This window comes from Pristiophorus japonicus, chromosome 6 (genome assembly GCF_044704955.1).
Source record: "Pristiophorus japonicus isolate sPriJap1 chromosome 6, sPriJap1.hap1, whole genome shotgun sequence".
Taxonomy (NCBI): Eukaryota; Metazoa; Chordata; class Chondrichthyes; family Pristiophoridae; genus Pristiophorus; species Pristiophorus japonicus.
The window spans coordinates 155,592,209-155,611,456 of record NC_091982.1 but is presented as its reverse complement, the minus strand read 5'-3'; the positions used below and the strand labels follow the sequence as shown (position 1 = coordinate 155,611,456).

General features: G+C 47.6%; 1 protein-coding gene across 2 annotated transcripts in view; it reads right to left on the bottom strand.

Moving 5' to 3' along the window:
* Window positions 1–19,248, bottom strand: part of kif1aa (kinesin family member 1Aa) — a 511,950-nt gene that overhangs the window by 325,108 nt on the left and 167,594 nt on the right. For both annotated transcript variants that reach the window (XM_070882200.1, XM_070882201.1), the window contains exons 2-3: window positions 6,890–6,966; window positions 1,553–1,732 (exon numbers count right to left, since the gene is read on the bottom strand). In XM_070882200.1, the coding sequence (XP_070738301.1) occupies window positions 1,553–1,732; window positions 6,890–6,966 (257 nt within the window). The remainder of the gene's footprint in view (window positions 1–1,552; window positions 1,733–6,889; window positions 6,967–19,248) is intronic.

Below are 19,248 nucleotides of genomic sequence, written 5' to 3'. Positions count from 1 at the left end.
TCCCCCGGTGAAGCCCGAAAGGAGCCAGTAGCATGGCAGTGGAGTGACATTACGCCTTTGACTGATACTGTCAATGCCGTGTCTCCAGAAGAGTGCCAGCTCTGGGTCTTCTATTGAAGCAGACTTCAATAAAAGGTGGGTCTTCTTCATGTAGGGTGCAAGGCCCACTGAATGCCAATGTCCTTCATCATGCCATATTGTTCTGACATCAGGCACTTTATGGCCACCCATCCAGTGACCGGACTGGACATTTCAGGTCCTCACCCATTTTCATTGTGCCCTCCACATAGGCAGGGTGGGAGGGGGGACGGACTTTATAACGGGAGATGCCACGCTGTCTGTATTTGCAGTTTAGCCGTTTAACATTGCAATGATTTTCAATCTGGCCAACCTCTGCCCAGATGGTAGCTTCAAGGAAGGTGTTTGCTTTTTAACACTGCCACCGCTCTGCTCGTTGATGGATATGAGGCTGTCTGGGTCTGGCCCGCCCAGCCCCTCGGGAGATTTACATGTTCCGCGGAGTGGGGTGGGGTGGAAGAAGGTTTTGATGTGCAGACACCAGCAGTACTCAGCAGCAACACCAGGGGGCACCATTATTCAGCACCAGCACTGAGGTCACGTGGTATGGCGGATAGATCGTCCAGGGAATCAGTGCTAAATATCTGACCAAACCCGATTATCTTCAACAGCATTAACCACAAGGCAACAAGCTCAGGATGTGCTTTTAAAAATATTAACTAGCAATTAGAATTTTTCAAAAATATGTGAAATTGCCATCAAGTTAAACAGACTCATTTGAAAATGCCCAGCACTTGATCATCCAGCTTTTATAATATCTATAAATGGAGTACAGACTAGGCATCGACGACAAATTAAGCTTATACACTGGGTACGGAGCTTGTACTGTGGGTGTGGGGAGTTAGTGTACGGTCTATACTGGTGGGTGTGGGGAGTGAGTGCACTACCTGTACTGCGGGTGTGGGGACACAGTGTGTGTATGGTCTGTACTGTGGATGTGACACACAGTGAGTGTACGGTCTATACTGTGGGTGTGACACACAGTGAGTGTACGGTCTGTACTGTGGGTGTGAGGAGTGAGTGTACGGTCTGTACTGTAGGTGTGACACACAGTGAGTGTACGGTCTGTACTGTAGGTGTGGGGAGTGAGTGTACGGTCTGTACTGTGGGTGTGGGGAGGGTGTGTACGGTCTGTACTGTGGGTGTGGGGAGAGTGTGTACGGTCTGTACTGTGGGTGTGGGGAGAGTGTGTACGGTCTGTACTGTGGGTGTGGGGAGAGTGTGTACGGTCTGTACTGTGGGTGTGGGGAGAGTGTGTACGGTCTGTACTGTGGGTGTGGGTAGAGTGTGCACGGTCTGTACTGTGGGTGTGGGTAGAGTGTGCACAGTCTGTACTGTGGGTGTGACACACAGTGAGTGCACTGCCTGTATTGTGGAGTTAAATGTCACCGATAGCTGAAAGTAATGGCAGTGGATGATGATGCCACATAGAGCTCAGCCCTCGGCCCTCAGTGAGAGCACTCTTGCCCATTACCTGCGGGATTATACCCTGCTGCTCCTTCTCCTGTTTGCCCATCATGGTGTAGGATTTCCCCGCCCCAGTCTGCCCATAGGCGAAGATGCAGACATTGTAGCCCTCGAAGGCATGCTGCAGCATCTCCTCCCCGATGTCCCGGTACACCTGCTGCTGTGAGGCATAGTTGATATCGGCGGGCTGGAATCGAGGGACAAGACAGTCACGGTTAGAGCTGAGCACGGCCTCTTCCTTCAGCAATTCCCTCCCAGTCTCCCACCCGTCCCCACCCATCACCCACCTATGTGCTGCGTGCATCTCTAAATTGCGCTGTCGTTAGACACTGATGCACTAAGGCTTACTTCTACATCTGGAGTTCCATTTGGTGCGAGGGGCTTGGACTGAACTGCGTCCACTGCACAGAGGGTCCTCAGGACAATCAATCCGTAACAAGCAGGGCATAACGTCAACAGAACAAACACTCCCAGGATACGTTCAGTACAGGTTAGATGCAGAGTAACACTCCCTCTACACTGTCCCATCAAACACTCCCAGGACAGATACAGCATGGGTTAGATACAGAGTAAATTTCCCTCTACATTGTCCCATCAAACACTCCCAGTGCAGGTACAGCACAGGTTAGATACAGAGTAAATTTCCCCCTACATTGTCCCATCAAACATTCCCAGGGCAGGTGCGGCACGGGGTTAGATACAGAGTAAAGCTCCCTCTACACTGTCCCATCAATCACTCCCAGGGCAGGTACAGCACGGGTTAGACACAGAGTAAAGCTCTCTCTACACTGTCTCATCAAACACTCCCAGCGCAGGTACAGCACGGGGTTAGATACAGAGTAAAGCTCCCTCTACACTGTCCCATCAAACACTCCCAGGGCAGGTACAGCACGGGTTAGATACAGAGTAAAGCTCCCTCTACACTGTCCCATAAACCACTCCCAGGGCAGGTACAGCACAGGTTAGATACAGAGTAAAGCTCCCTCTACACTGTCCCATAAACCACTCCCAGGGCAGGTACAGCACAGGTTAGATACAGAGTAAAGCTCCCTCTACACTGTCCCATAAACCACTCCCCGGGCAGGTACAGCACAGGTATAGATACAGAGTAAAGCTCCCTCTACACTGTCCCATCAAACACTCCCAGGGCAGGTACAGCACGGGTTAGATACAGAGTAATGATCCCTCTACACTGTCCCATCAAACACTCCCAGGGCAGGTACAGCACGGGTTAGACACAGAGTAATGCTCCCTCTACACTGTCCCATCAGTTTAGATGCATGAACTCAACATCCAGGGGTATTCAACATTCAGGAAGGATAGAATAAAAGGAAAAGGAGATGGGGTAGCATTGCTGGTTAAAGAGGAGATGAATGCAATAGTTAGGAAAGACATTAGCTTGGATGATGTGGAATCTATATGGGTAGAGCTGCAGAACACTAAAGGGCAAAAATCGTTAGTGGGAGTTGTGTACAGACCTCCAAACAGTAGTAGTGATGTTGGGGAGGGCATCAAACAGGAAATTAGGAGTGCATGCAATAAAGGTGCAGCAGTTATAATGGGTGACTTTAATATGCACATAGATTGGGCTAGCCAAACTGGAAGCAATACGGTGGAGGAGGATTTCCTGGAATGCATAAGGGATGGTTTTCTAGACCAATATGTCGAGGAACCAACTAGGGGGGAGGCCATCTTAGACTGGGTGTTGTGTAATGAGAGAGGATTAATTAGCAATCTCATTGTGCGAGGCCCCTTGGGGAAGAGTGACCATAATATGGTGGAATTCTGCATTAGGATGGAGAATGAAACAGTTAATTCAGAGACCATGGTCCAGAACTTAAAGAAGGGTAACTTTGAAGGTATGAGGCATGAATTGGCTAAGATAGATTGGCTAATGATACTTAAGGGGTTGACTGTGGATGGGCAATGGCAGACATGTAGAGACCGCATGGATGAACTACAACAATTGTACATTCCTGTCTGGCGTAAAAATAAAAAAGAGAAGGTGGCTCAACCGTCGCTATCTAGGGAAATCAGCGATAGTATTAAAGCCAAGGAAATGGCATACAAATTGGCCAGAAATAGCAGCGAACCTGGGGACTGGGAGAAATTTAGAACTCAGCAGAGGAGTACAAAGGGTTTGATTAGGGCAGGGAAAATGGAGTACGAGAAGAAGCTTGCAGGGAACATTAAGGCGGATTGCAAAAGTTTCTATAGGTATGTAAAGAGAAAAAGGTTAGTAAAGACAAACGTAGGTCCCCTGCAGTCAGAATCAGGGGAAGTCATAACGGGGAACAAAGAAATGGCAGACCAATTGAACAAGTACTTTGGTTCAGTATTCACTAAGGAGGACACAAACAACCTTCCGGATATAAAAGTGGTCAGAGGGTCTATTAAGGAGGAGGAACTGAGGGAAATCTTTATTAGTCGGGAAATTGTGTTGGGGAAATTGATGGGATTGAAGGCCGATAAATCCCCAGGGCCTGATGGACTGCATCCCAGAGTACTTAAGGAGGTGGCCTTGGAAATAGCGGATGCATTGACAGTCATTTTCCAACATTCCATTGACTCTGGATCAGTTCCTATCGAGTGGAGGGTAGCCAATGTAACCCCACTTTTTAAAAAAGGAGGGAGAGAGAAAGCAGGGAATTATAGACCGGTCAGCCTGACCTCAGTAGTGGGTAAAATGATGGAATCAATTATTAAGGATGTCATAGCAGCGCATTTGGAAAATGGTGACATGATAGGTCCAAGTCAGCATGGATTTGTGAAAGGGAGATCATGCTTGACAAATCTTCTGGAATTTTTTGAGGATGTTTCCAATAAAGTGGACAAAGGAGTACCAGTTGATGTGGTATATTTGGACTTTCAGAAGGCTTTCGACAAGGTCCCACACAGGAGATTAATGTGCAAAGTTAAAGCACATGGGATTGGGGGTAGTGTGCTGACGTGGATTGAGAACTGGTTGTCAGACAGGAAGCAAAGAGTAGGAGTAAATGGGTACTTTTCGGAATGGCAGGCAGTGACTAGTGGGGTACCGCAGGGTTCTGTGCTGGGGCCCCAGCTGTTTACATTGTACATTAATGATTTAGACGAGGGGATTAAATGTAGTATCTCCAAATTTGCGGATGACACTAAGTTGGGTGGCAGTGTGAGCTGCGAGGAGGATGCTATGAGGCTGCAGAGTGACTTGGATAGGTTAGGTGAGTGGGCAAATGCGTGGCAGATGAAGTATAATGTGGATAAATGTGAGGTTATCCACTTTGGTGGTAAAAACAGAGAGACAGACTATTATCTGAATGGTGACAGATTAGGAAAAGGGAAGGTGCAACGAGACCTGGGTGTCATGGTACATCAGTCATTGAAGGTTGGCATGCAGGTACAGCAGGCGGTTAAGAAAGCAAATGGCATGTTGGCCTTCATAGCGAGGGGATTTGAGTACAGGGGCAGGGAGGTGTTGCTACAGTTGTACAGGGCCTTGGTGAGGCCACACCTGGAGTATTGTGTACAGTTTTGGTCTCCTAACTTGAGGAAGGACATTCTTGCTATTGAGGGAGTGCAGCGAAGATTCACCAGACTGATTCCCGGGATGGTGGGACTGACCTATCAAGAAAGACTGGATCAACTGGGCTTGTATTCACTGGAGTTCAGAAGAGTGAGAGGGGACCTCATAGAAACATTTAAAATTCTGACGGGTTTGGACAGGTTGGATGCAGGAAGAATGTTCCCAATGTTGGGGAAGTCCAGAACCAGGGGTCACAGTCTAAGGATAAGGGGTAAGCCATTTAGGACCGAGATAAGGAGAAACTTCTTCACCCAGAGAGTGGTGAACCTGTGGAATTCTCTACCACAGGAAGTAGTTGAGGCCAATTCACTAAATATATTCAAAAGGGAGTTAGATGAAGTCCTTACTACTCGGGGGATCAAGGGGTATGGCGTGAAAGCAGGAAGTGGGTACTGAAGTTTCATGTTCAGCCATGAACTCATTGAATGGCGGTGCAGGCTAGAAGGGCTGAATGGCCTGCTCCTGCACCTATTTTCTATGTTTCTATGTTTCTATGTAACCTGACTGCAACAGATTGAGGAAAATAAATCTCCTTTTTAAACCCAAATGATCTACTTCCGAAACTATAATTCCTGAGAAAAGATTTTGGCCTGCATGGGTGACACTGTAATTCCCACTCTGCTCCCCAATACCCTGAGTCAGCCAGGAGGGTGGGGTTGGGGGGAGTGGGGTACATTCTGTATGTAGGCCACCTGATTGGTGTTGCTTCACACTGTCACAGATGAACGAACAGTATGAGAATGGAAAGGATGAGGAAGAAGAAGGAGCTCCGAAGATCCGTGCAGACACAGTCACTGCAGGAGGGGGCTCAGAATCGCAGGGTGACAGGAGCTGGTAGAACTTCAGCCACTTAGATCTGAGCTTGACTTCCTAGCCTCACTAATCTTTGAGCAAAAGTAGATGAGTTTGGGAACACTTCCTCCTTTTCTTAAATTGGGTGGGGACAGGAATTTCAATCCCCAGGTACTTAATGGCAGCACCAAGAAGAACCCAGTGGCACCACATGGGTATGTGCGAATTAAACTAAGCTGACTTCTGTAATAGAGAGCTCCACCTAGGGGATTACTGTGGTAATGCAACTGCTGCTGTAAATACAATAAACACATCAGGTTACAAGGTCACCTGACAAGTTCCTGTGTAATGGAACCATCTTGTAAGTGTGTGTTTGTGATCTCATAAAGAAGATATTACAACTTCATTACTGAATGAACAATCACTTCACAGGTTAGACACAGAGTAAAGCTCCCGCTACACTGTCCCATCAAACACTCCCAGGACAGATACAGCACGGGTTAGACACAGAGTAAAGCTCCCTCTACACTGTCCCATCAAACACTCCCAGGGCAGGTACAGCACGGGTTGGATACAGAGTAAAGCTCCCTCCACACTGTCCCATCAAACACTCCCAGGGCAGGTACAGCACAGGTTAGATACAGAGTAAAGCTCCCTCTACACTGTGCCATCAAACACTCCCAGGGCGGATACAGTGCGGGTTAGACACAGAGTAAAGCTCCCTCTACACTGTCCCATCAAACATTCCCAGGGCAGTTATAGCACGGGTTAGATACAGAGTAAAGCTCCCTCTCCACTGTCCCATCAAACATTCCCAGGGCAATTACAGCACGGGTTAGATACAGAGTAAAGCTCCCTCTATACTGTGCCATCATACACTCCCAGGGCAGGGACAGGGTAAAGCTCCCTATAGTGGGAGGGTGGTCTGGGAGCTGCTTGCTCCGTTCCGCTCGGTTCCATGTGACGAGTTGAGGGTGGGCTACGTACCGTGGTGTGGGACCAGTAGGAATAGTCAAAGTTGAAACTCTTGGGGGCCTCCTTGGGCTGCTTCGGGTTAACAATTGCTGCAGAGAACAGAGAGGCAGAAAAGAGAAGGCTGTGTCAGTGCACCGTTCAAACAATTTACACCCTACATAATTACACTTAATGTAACAGGACACACTGAGGCATTTCACAGAAGAGAGGCAAGGAGGCACTGCGCAAGAGTTAGAGAAAGTGACAGGAGGGTTGGTGCAAGAGATGTCTTCTGCATCTCAGCTTGTAGCACTCTTGTCCCGGAGACAGAAGGTTGTGGGTTCAAGTCCCACAGGCTGACACTCCAGTGCAGTGCTGAGGGAGTGCTGCACTGCCAGAGGTGCCGCCCTTCATTTGAAACAATGAACCGAGACTCCGTTTGCTCTCTCATGTGGATGTCAAAATCCCATAGCACAATTGGACGAGCAGGGGAGTTCTCCCCAGTGTCCTGGCCAATATTTATCCATCAATCAACATCACTAAAACAGATTATCTGCTCATTTATCTCATTGCTGTTTGTATGATTTTGCTGTGCACAAATTGCTGCCATGTTTTCTACATTGCAGCAGTGGCTACACTTCATTGGCACTTTGGGGAGTCCTGAGGATGTGAAAGGTGCTACATAAATGTAAGTCTTTAAGGATTCTGAGAAACTTCTGGAAAGATATCACCAAGGCAGTGGGGTGCAGGGAAAGAGCCCCAGAGGAAGGGGGCTCACCTATCTGCTGGATGCTAGTCTCTTGAGGTAAAGCTAGCTATACATGCCTGACCGAGCTAATGCGTTATCAAGGCATCCCACTACCAAACGTAGGATCTATGTGTTATCTCTTTATCACTGCGTTGTTCGGCTGTTGGTTAGGGCTGGATTTTCGGCTTTGCTGATTTCAGGGCGGTAATGGCGGTGGGGCGGTAAAGTTTGCGCCCGAGAAGAGTTTGCACCTCAGTCAGCAAAATTCATCAGCTGTGCCCTGAGTGTGGAGCGGGCGCTAAGGGAGGCATTGTACACCTCTCTTAGGACACTAGGCCACTGAGCAAGCGAAAATCCCGAGCTAAACAGCCGGCCCGGGAGCGCTCTAAGAGAGGCCTGGGGGGGGCGGAAATCTGAAAAAAAACCACCAAAAACATTCCCAATAAATAACTCACGCCACCACAACATAAATCGCTAAAATATTGAAAAAGAAAATAATCACACTTACCGGCGGTGGACATTACTTATTTCACTACAGCCTCTCTACGGAGCGCTACGGATCGGGCGAGATCCAAATATCAAACCGGTGTCACAACCAGGGGCGTTGCACACCGGCTCGGCTCTTCCGGGCGGTAATGCTCCGTGGCCCGCCGAAACCAGCCCTGGAAACCCCGGCGGGGCGGCGAAAGCTCACCACCTGCCCAGGGGAGCTCACCGCAGCCATTGCCGCCCTTCCGGGGCAAAAACACAGGCGGCAATGAGCTGGAAATCCAGCCCGATCCTTTACAAGAAAACAACTTGAACTTTGTATAAAAACAACTGTTTAAAAGTGCAGTAAGTCGAGAACCAGACAGACAATCTATATTTAAATCCCAGAACTGCCTGGCGGGAGGCCTGTGTAGAATTTCAGGTGAGGCAGTGCCTCACTTGACGAGCTGCATCTGATCTCCAGAGACACGCTGGAGACAACTCTCGGCTACAGACACAAAGATTGAGACAAATGGCCAGTGCAGATATCTGTTCAAGCAGAAGCTATAAGTAATATGGTGTGACTGTAATTAAGAACCAATCCACAGATCTCTGCCAAAAAATTGGACAATCATTTCTCTTCATGTGGAGTCTGCCAGTGACGTGTCCTAGGTTGCCAGATGGGTTTCATTTCTATTAAAATGCCTCCAACAGACCTCACCCTGTACCCACTCCCAGGTATCCATAATTCGATATATAAACCATCTGACCCCCTCGATTACATTGCAATTGGTATCTTACTTTCATGTATCTGTTATTGTATAGCTAAGCAATCCTGACCTCTCAGTTAGATCCCACTTATACCTCATTCCCCGCTATCTAACATTCTACTTATATATATCGCCGTCTTTCAGATGAGACATTAAACCACCTGTTCGGTATTAGTGAAATATCTTTTGGCACTTTTTTGAAGAAGAGCAGAGAGTTCTCCTGGTGTCCTGGCCAACATTCATCCCACAACCATAGTACCGGAAATAGATTCACTGGTGATTTATCTCATGATTGCCTGTGGGATCTTGCTGTTCACCATGTTTGCCTACATAACAACAGTGACTACACTTCACAAGTAATTCATTAGTTGTGAAGCACTTTGGGACATTCTGAGGATGTGAAAGGTGTTATGTCATTTGTTTTTTTTTAAAGCAACTGACCTTCGGCCTGGAACTCAGTCCTGGATATCTGTTAATCTATAACATAGCGTTTGTGAATATAAAGAAGGTATATCATTCTGTAAAACTCGGCTGCCCGTGTCCTAACTCACACCAAGGCCCACTCACCCATGACCCCTGTGCTCACCGACCTACTTTGGCTTCCGGTTAAGCAATGCCTCGATTTTAAAATTCTCGTCCTTATTTTCAGATCTCTCCATGGCCTCGCCACTCCCTATCTCTATAATCTCCTCCAGTCCCACAACCCCCCCGAGATGTCTGCCCTCTAATTCTGCCCTCCTGAGCATCCCTGATTATAATCGTTCAACCATTGGTCGCCATGCCTTCTGTTGCCTAGACCCTAAGCTCTGGAACTCCCTGCCTAAACCTCTTTGCCTCTCTACCTCTCTTTCCTCCTTCAAGACATTCCTTAAAACCTACCTCTTTGACCAAAGCTTTTGGTCACTTGCACTAATTTGTACTATTGTGGCTCGGTGTCAACATTGTTTAAATCTCATAATACTCCTGTGAAGCACCTTGGGACATTTCACAACAACAACGTAGTAAAACGATTCACAGCAATGTTATAAGACAAAACAGATAAATTTGACACTATATAAAGGTGCTATATAAATCCAAGTTATTATTGTATATGAAACCTCCAATGGCCCCTCCCCTTCCCCCACCCCCACCTCACACACATGCACTGACACCGAGGAGTTATCAACCTCTGGTAAGGACACGGGTTACAAACAGGTTGATGGCCTGAATGATGATCACACTAATTAACACATGCCATTTAACCCAGGGCCTTGCATCACGCTCGCCATCAATAACTTTACCTTTGCTACTCATTATACCCTGAAATTTGAGATGATTAATCACAGGATATTACTTTAACCTTGGCTCGGAGATACAGGGTAAGGTTACTGATTGACGTGCATCTAGAGGATGATGATAATCTCGGTTTCTGAATGCAATCGTGGCGTTATTACAATCACAGGCATGACAAGCAAAATCTAATGGTTACCATGGAAACTGTGAGCACGAAAGGTGGCTTATAGACACTGGGGTAGATCTTGACTTCAAATGGAAATAAAACTCAGGAGAGACGTAAAACGGGCACCTGTGTTAAACCATCGACCGAAGGCAAGAGGGCCGAAATTGCCCCTCTGAGAAATACCGTTTGCACCTTAACCCGGCAGCCACGCTGCAGAGTGCATCGACCGCCGAGCTGCCGTCAAATGGCTGCCGACAGCGCAATTCCCCTGACGCAGGCTTGCAGCGGTCTGCAGCTCTGCACCACTTCCCCTTCACTTCCGCGGTGGTGAGTGACAGCACTCTTAGGTGCATCATCACTGTGCACACCGCCGAGGTCCCGGGAAGGAAGCGAGATTCCCCTTCTGAAGTTGTGCGGCCCCTTGGCGGTCCCAAGAGCTGCTTGTTTCCGGTGTTGCCTTGTGGCAGATGCTCACCGCCGGAGCCTTTTAAAGGCTTGTTGATTTAACAGAAGCTCATGCCAGCTTGGAGGGGCGGGGGGGGGGGGGGGGGGGTGGTGAGAAAGACCACTGGAGACAGTTCACACACTTATTTTTTTTTTTAAGTATCTCTCTACATCAAATTATTAATCAGCCTTGAGGAGCTTTTTCCTCCTTTTAAAATCCGTTATTTTAATTCTATTAATTTGCACCGCTGTCTTCAGTGTGCACTGCTTGCCCAGTGCTGGAGGGGCCTTCCAGCTGTAGAACAGGGAGGCCACTTCGAGGAGCCTCAGCCTGTGGAGGGTGTTGAGATGGGGGCAGTGCTGGCAGGCCAACGCCTACTGCGCATTGTGCATGCCCCGAGGCACGGAGGGGAAGGCGGCGCCAGGGGCAAGTGATGCAGAGGCAGCGGGCAAGGGCCGTGGGCACCATTAGGGAGCATGATGGAGAGGGCCTGGGAGATGGCCACAGAAGGCAGGCAAGAGAGCTGGCACACGAAGCCCCTCAACAAGGGCCTCCCCCAAGGAGGCGAGTCAGGGTGCGCCAACCCCCTCCAGCAGAGAACTGCCGAGCAGCCCAGGAGGCAGCCTGCAGCGAAGCCAGATCTGGGCAGCACCAGCCTGCAGCTGACACTGCATGGCAGCAGCCACACTCTGGACGCCATCAGAGGCTGCGTGCCCTGTTGTCCAGCGTGCATGAGAGCATTCTGAGCTTCCAGGGCAGCGGCCAGCCTGTGCAAAGAAAGGTCAAGACGAACTAAAGACACAGCTGCAAAACCTGCCCTTTAAGGCAGCCAGGGAGAAACTGCATTGGCATGGCAGGCGGTCCCCAGGTGGGCATAGGAAACATTTCAAGGTCACCCTCAAAGCCTCCTTGATAAAGTGCAACATCCCCACCAGCACCTGGGAATCCCTGGCCCAAGACTGCCCAAAGTGGGGGAAGCGCATCCGGGAGGGTGCTGAGCACCTCGAGTCTCGTCGCCGAGAGCATGCAGAAAGCAAGCACGGGCAGCGGAAAGCGCGTGCGGCAAACCAGACTCCCCACCCACCCTTTCCTCCAACCACTGCCTGTCCCACCTGTGACAGAGACTGTAATTCCTGTATTGGACTGTTCAGTCACCTAAGAACTCACTTTTAGAGTGAAAGCAAGTCTTCCTTGACTTTGAGGGACTGACTATGATGATGATGCTGCATCGTAAGCATGATGGTTTTGCATCAAATGGATAATTGGGGAATTTCTCAGTGCAAACACCACACCGCAGCCACACCATTGAAAACAGCCGTTGCCACCGGGAACTAAGACTCCGCTACGTTTATGACCAAAAAAAGGGCAATTACGATCTTATTACCACCGCAATCATATTGGTAGTAATGGAGGGCCAATGGGCAGAGGGCAGTTTCAGCCCCAAGATCTACCTCACTGATCCCTCCATTGGTGGGACAGTGTGACATTGGTTAAAATGGCACGTGTGAGGAACCAGTCATAGAATCATAGAAATTTACAGCAGGGAAGGAGGCCATTCGGCCCATCGTGTCCACACCGGCCGACAAAGAGCTATCCAGTCTAATCCCACTTTCCAGCTCTTGGGCCATAGCCTGTAGGTTACGGCACTTCAAGTGCATATCCAAGCACTTATTAAATATGGTGAGGGTTTCTGCCTCTACCACCCTTCAGGCAGTGAGTTCCAGACCCCCACAACCCTCTGCATGAATAAATCTCCCCTCAAATACCCTCTAAATCTCCTACCAATTACTTTAAATCTATGCCCCCTGATTGTTGACCCATCTGCTAAGAGAATAGGTCCTTCCTATAGAAAGAAAGATTTGCATTTATATAGCACCTTTCACGACCACCAGACGTCTCAAAGCGCTTTACAGCCAATTAAGTACTTTTTGGAGTGTAGCCACTGTTGTAATGTGGGAAACATGGCAGCCAATTTGCACACAGTAAGCTCCCACAAACAGCAATGTGATAATGACCAGATAATCTGTTATTGTTATGTTGATTGAGGGATAAATATTGGCCAGAACACCGGGGATAACTCCCCTGCTCTTCTTCAAAATAATGCCATGGGATTTTTTACAGCCACTTGAGAGAGCAGATGGGGCCTCGGTTTAACATCTCATCAGAAAGGTGGCACCTACCCACAGTGCAGCACTCCCTCAGCACTGCGCTGGAGTGTCAGCCTAGATTTATGTGCTCAAGCTCCTGGAGTGGGACATGAACCCACAACCTTCTGACTCAGAGGTGAGTGTGCTACCCACTGAGCCACAGCTGACACTATCCTTCCTATCCACTCTATCAAGGGCCCTCATAATTTTAAAAACCTCAATACGGTCGCCTCTCAGCCTCCTTTGTTTCAAAGAAAACAACCCAAGCCGGTCCAATCTTTCCTCATAACTAAAATTCTCCAGTCTAAGCAACATCCTCTGTACCCTCTCGAGTGCAATCACATCTTTCCTGTAATGTGGTGACCGGAATTGCACGCAGTACTCCAGCTGTGGCCTAACTAGTGTTCAGAAACATAGAAACATAGAAAATAGGAGCAGTAACAGGCCATTTGGCCCTTTGAGTCTGCACCGCCATTCAATATGATCATGGCTGATCCTCTATCTCAACACCATATTCCCGCTTTTTCCCCATACCCTTGATGTCTTTTGTGTCTAGATATCTATCCATCACCCTCTTAAATATATTCAGTGACTTGGCCTCCACAGCCAGCTTTATGTAGTTCAATCATAACCTCTCCGCTCTTGTATTCTATGCCTCGGCTAATAAAGTAAATATAGCTGTGACAAATATGAAGCATTTTTTACAAGATTTAGCTTAGTGATGGCCTCTAAGTCTCTCTCGTACACATGTAATTAAAACCCAGCTTCACTCTCAGAAAACATGTCCCAGCTTAAGTTGATGCACTGTTGCAACAATTAGGTTGTTGCTGGGCAGTTCCTGGGCAGAGTAGCCAAGTCTTTCAATTCAACTACAAATGTTGTCTTCCAATTATGAGTCTGATTGGCAGCCTGCTGAATTGAGCAAGGAGGAGGAGCCTGTGAGCTGCTCTGGGACTTTCAAAGAGGCTTTCTGTAATATTGATTGTGAGTCTGAATCGGTTTCAAACTTGCAGTGTCAGCTAACAAGATTGCTTGGCTGATGATATTATAAAAGAACAAGGGGGTGACATTCCGCTGCTGTGGGCTGTTAGGGCCTCCGGGAGGCGCTAGCGGGGCGAGTTTTCACCTCGGGGGGGGGGGGGGGGGCGGGGTGGGGATGCTACGGCTCCTGCGAAATCACGCAGGATTAGTGGAGGTGCGAAGCCGGTAATGCCGCGACTCCACTGATAGCTCCCCGGGCTGCTGTGGCTCCGGTGATGACGTCGTCGCCGCATGTGGCGACCCCTTTTCTCCCCACAGCAGAAATTGGGCAGCGCCCCGTGAGGCTGCCGCGGGCGATGTCAGTTTCAGCCTCGCGAGTGGCGAACTGGGCCCCACTCCGCTCGTGGGGTGAAATTTAAAGGGGAAGTGCACGGCGGCGTTTTGCGCTGCCTGCTGACTTACTGGTCCGGCCTCCGTGTCGATTCTCACGGGGTCCCTGCCACGAGCGTGCAGCCCGGCACTCTGTTTCGGTGCCGGGCTGCGGCCACACACCTCACGTCCCCGGTGGCCGAGTGTAGGCCTCTGAAAAACCCTGCAGAGGTCGCAGCATGCCCTCCCCTTTAATGGAAGGGGAGGGACCTGGGTTCGCGTCAGCACTGCGCAGAGAGGCCGCGTAGCGCTTCGTCTTTTGCCCGGGCAGCGCCCCCCCGAGGCGGCTCCAACAGGAAGTGAAGCGACCAACATTGTGCTCCACTTCCTGTCAGGGGCAGTGACCCCAATCGAGGTCGCGGGGCAGGACTTCTGCGCCAGAAGTCCTGCCTCGCAATGTTTACCGCCCTGAAATTTCGCCCCCCCAAAAATTCATTAAAATTTAGCTTAGTATAGAAATTAGAACATTTTATTTTCTATTGGATCAAGGCAATAGCAATGCTGAACTACCATTGCAATTATACAGATGAAATATTACGGTTCATTTACGTTTAATATAGTTATTTGACAGTTGCAGCTTAAAGTAATGCCTTGTGCTAATGTTACTGCTTTTCAAAGGCAAAGAAGATGCCACAAGGAGACTGAGACAGCCACTGGCTGGAGCAGTCTAACATAGGATTTTCTGTTTGTTATCCTGGAAATGGGATGAAACTGGTGGTATCTCTCTGTTTCAGACCCTCAAAGCCTCCCCGATAAAGTGCAACATCCCCACCGATACCTGGGAGTCCCTGGCCAAAGACTGCCCTAAGTGGAGGAAGTGCATCCGGGAGGGTGCTGAGCACCTCGAGTCTCATCAACGAGAGCATGCAGAAATCAAGCGTAGGCAGCGGAAAGAGCATGCGGCAAACCAGTCCCACCCACCCCTTCCCTCAACGGCTATCTGTCCCACCTGTGACAGAGTCTGTGGCTCTTGTATTGGACTGTTCAGCCACCTGAGAACTCATGTTAAGAGTGGAAGCAAGTCTTCCTCGATTTCGAGGGACTGCCTATGATGATGATGGAGTCTGCGTATAATTCTTGGAGTCCGGGTATAATTCTGGTAAATCTATGCTGCATTTCCTCCAAGGCCAATATATGCTTCCTAAGGTGTGTTGTCCAGGCCTGCCCAAAGTACTCCAGTTGTGGTCTAAGCAGAGTTTTATATAGCAGCATAACCTCTATCCCTTGTATTCTCGTCCTCTAGATATAAAGGTCAGTATTACATAAGAACATAAGAACATAAGAATTAGGAACAGGAGTAGGCCATCTAGCCCCTTGAGCCTGCTCCGCCATTCAACAAGATCATGGCTGATCTGGCCGTGGACTCAGCTCCACTTACCCGCCCGCTCCCCATAACCCTTAATTCCCTTATTGGTTAAAAATCTATCTATCTGTGACTTGAATACATTCAATGAGCTAGCCTGAACTGCATTCTTGGGCAGAGAATTCCACAGATTCACAACCCTCTGGGAGAAGAAATTCCTTCTCAACTCGGTTTTAAATTGGCTCCCCCGTATTTTGAGGCTGTGCCCCCTAGTTCTAGTCTCCCCGACCAGTGGAAACAATCTCTCTGCCTCTATCTTGTCTATCCCTTTCATTATTTTAAATGTTTCTATAAGATCACCCCTCATCCTTCTGAACTCCAACGAGTAAAGACCCAGACTACTCAATCTATCATCATAAGGTAACCCCCTCATCTCTGGAATCAGCCTAGTGAATCGTTTCTGTACCCCCTCCAAAGCTAGTATATCCTTCCTTAAGTAAGGTGACCAAAACTGCACGCAGTACTCCAGGTGCGACCTTACCAATACCCTGTACAGTTTCAGCAGGACCTCCCTGCTTTTGTACTCCATCCCTCTCGCAATGAAGGCCAACATTCCATTCGCCTTCCTGATTACCTGCTGCACCTGCAAACTAACTTTTTGAGATTCATGCACAAGGACCCCCAGGTCCCTCTGCACCGCAGCATGTTGTAATTTCTCCCCATTCAAATAATATTCCCTTTTACTGTTTTTTTCCCTAAGGTGGATGACCTCACACTTTCCGACATTGTATTCCATCTGCCAAACCTTAGCCCATTCGCTTAACCTATCTAAATCTCTTTGCAGCCTCTCTGTGTCCTCCACACAACCCGCTTTCCCACTAAGCTTTGTGTCATCTGCAAATTTTGTTACACTACACTCTGTCTCCTCTTCCAGGTCATCTATGTATATTGTAAACAATTGTGGTCTCGGCACCGATCCCTGTGGCACACCACTAACCACCGATTTCCAACCCGAAAAGGACCCATTTATCCTGACTCTCTGCTTTCTGTTAGCCAGCCGATTCTCGGTCCATGCTAATACATTTCCTCTGACTCCGCGTACCTTTATCTTCTGCAGTAACCTTTTGTGTGGCACCTTATTGAATGCCTTTTGGAAATCTAAATACACCACATCCATCGGTACACCTCTATCCACCATGCTCGTTATATCCTCAAAGATTTCATTAGTCTTTTTGATTATTTTCTGTACCTGTTCATGACATTTTAATAATCTATGTACCTGGACCCCCAGGTCTCTTTGAACCCCCACTGTTTTTAGCTTTTCACCATTTAGAAAGTACCCTGTTCTATCCTTTTTTGGTCCAAAGTGGATGGCCTTACATTTACCTACATTAAAATCCATTTGCCACAGTTTTGCCCATTCACTTAATCTGTCATATCCTTTTGTAATTTTATGCTTTCTTAACCGGTCAATAATTTACCCTCAATTTCATAGGCTTCTATCTTAGTTAACAGTTTCTTATGTGGGATTTTATCAAATGCCTTCTGGAAATCCATATAAATAACAACCCCTGTCCACTACTTTAGTCACCGCTTCAAAAAATTCAATCAGGTTTGTCAGGCATGTCCTACCTTTCACAAATCCATGCTGGCTCTCTCTGATCAACTGAACATTTTTCGAGATGCTCAGTATCCTTAATTGAAGACTTAAGCAATTTCCCGACAACAGATGTTAGGCTAACTGGTCTACTATTTTGTGGTTTCCCTCTCTCGCCATTTTTAAAGAGCGGAGTGACATGCGCAATTTTGCAATCTAAAGGAACAGTTCGTGAATCGAGAGAACTTTGGAAGATTATAGTTAGAGCATCTGCAATGTGCTCACCGACTTCCTTTCAAACCCTGGGCTGGAAACCATCTGGTCCTGGGGACTTGTCAATCTTTAGTGCCATTATTTTCTTCATTACTGTTATTTTACTTACGTTAATTTTATTGAGTCCCTGTCCCTGATTGAATATTAGTTTCCTTGGGATTTCTGGCTGTAAATACTGACGCAAAGTAATTATTCAACATGTCTGCCATTTTCTTATTATCATTAACAATGTCACCGCTTTCAGTTTTTAAGGGACTAACATTGCTGCTCACTACCCTCTTTTTCTTAATTTAGTTGTAAAAATTCTTTGTGTTGATTTTAATATAATTTTCAAGTTTCTTTTCATACTCCCTTTTTGTAGCTCTTACTATCTGTTTTGTGACCCTTTACGGTTCTTTGTAACTTTCCAATTCATAGAATCATAGAAATTTACAGCACAGAAGGAGGCCATTTCGGCCCATCGTGTTCGCGCCGGCCGACCAAGAGCTATCCCGCCTAATCCCACTTTCCAGCTCTTGGTCCGTAGCCCTGTAGGTTACAGCACTTTAAGTGCACATCCAAGTATCTTTTAAAATTGGTGAGGGTTCTTGCCTCTACCACCCTTTCAGGTAGTGAGTTCCAGACCCCCACCACCCTCTGGGTGAAGAAATTTCCCCTCGTATCTCCTCTAAACCTCCCGCCAATTACTTAAAATCTATGCCCCCTGGTTGTTGATCCCTCTGCCAAGGGAAACAGGTCCTTCCTAACCACTCTATCCAGGCCCCTCATAATTTTATACACCTCAATCAGGTCTCCCCTCAGCCTCCTCTGTTCTTAAGAAAACAGACCCAGCATCTCCAATCTTTCCTCATAGCTAAAATTCTTCAGTCCAGGCAACATTCTTGTAAATCTCCTTTCCAATGCAATCACATCTTTCCTGTAATGTAATGACCAGAACTGCACACAGTACTCCAGCTGCGGCCTAACCAGTGTTTTATACAGTTCAAGCATAACGTCTTTGCTCTTGTATTCCATGCCTTGACTAATAAAGGCAAGTGTACCATATGCCTTCTTAACCACCTTATCTACCTGGCCTACTACCTTCAGGGATCTAATGGACATGCACTCCCTTTGTGCCTCTACATTTTTCAGTGTCATACCATTTAATGTGTATTCCCTTGCCTTGTTAGACCTCCCCAGATACATTACCTCACACTTATCCGGATTGAATTCCATTTGCCACTGTTCTGCCCACCTGACAAGTACATTTATATCTTCTTGCAGTCCGCAGCTTTCTTCTTCATTATCAACCACACAGCCTATTTTGTGTAATCTGCAAAATTCTTAATTATACCTCCAACATTTAAGTCCACGTCATTGATTTAAGCATCTGTGCTATTTTTTGCATTTTTGTATGCATGTTCGTTTATTTCTATGCTGTCCCCTACCTCGTTAGTCATCCATGGCTGTTTTTTTTTGGCAGTTAGAGTTTTTGCCCTTCAGTGGTAAGGACATGAGACGAATGGTCAAGGACAAAGTAAACAATTTGAGAGGATGATGGGAATGTTAGTGTACTGAATGGAAAGGGTCAAGTCAGGAGTTAAAGATAAAATAGCAAACATATTTCTGCTTTGTTCTGTCATCAAATTAACGGCATTTATTTATCATGTGACAGTCTGATTGCCTTCGCCTTCCAGATAGTGTGCATCATTCAGACAACAACTGAGGCCTCCCCTCATTCTCACTGTATAAAGGTACTGCCTGATATGTTATCAAGCCATACAGTTCATGAAGTTCATTCCCCACTCTGCATA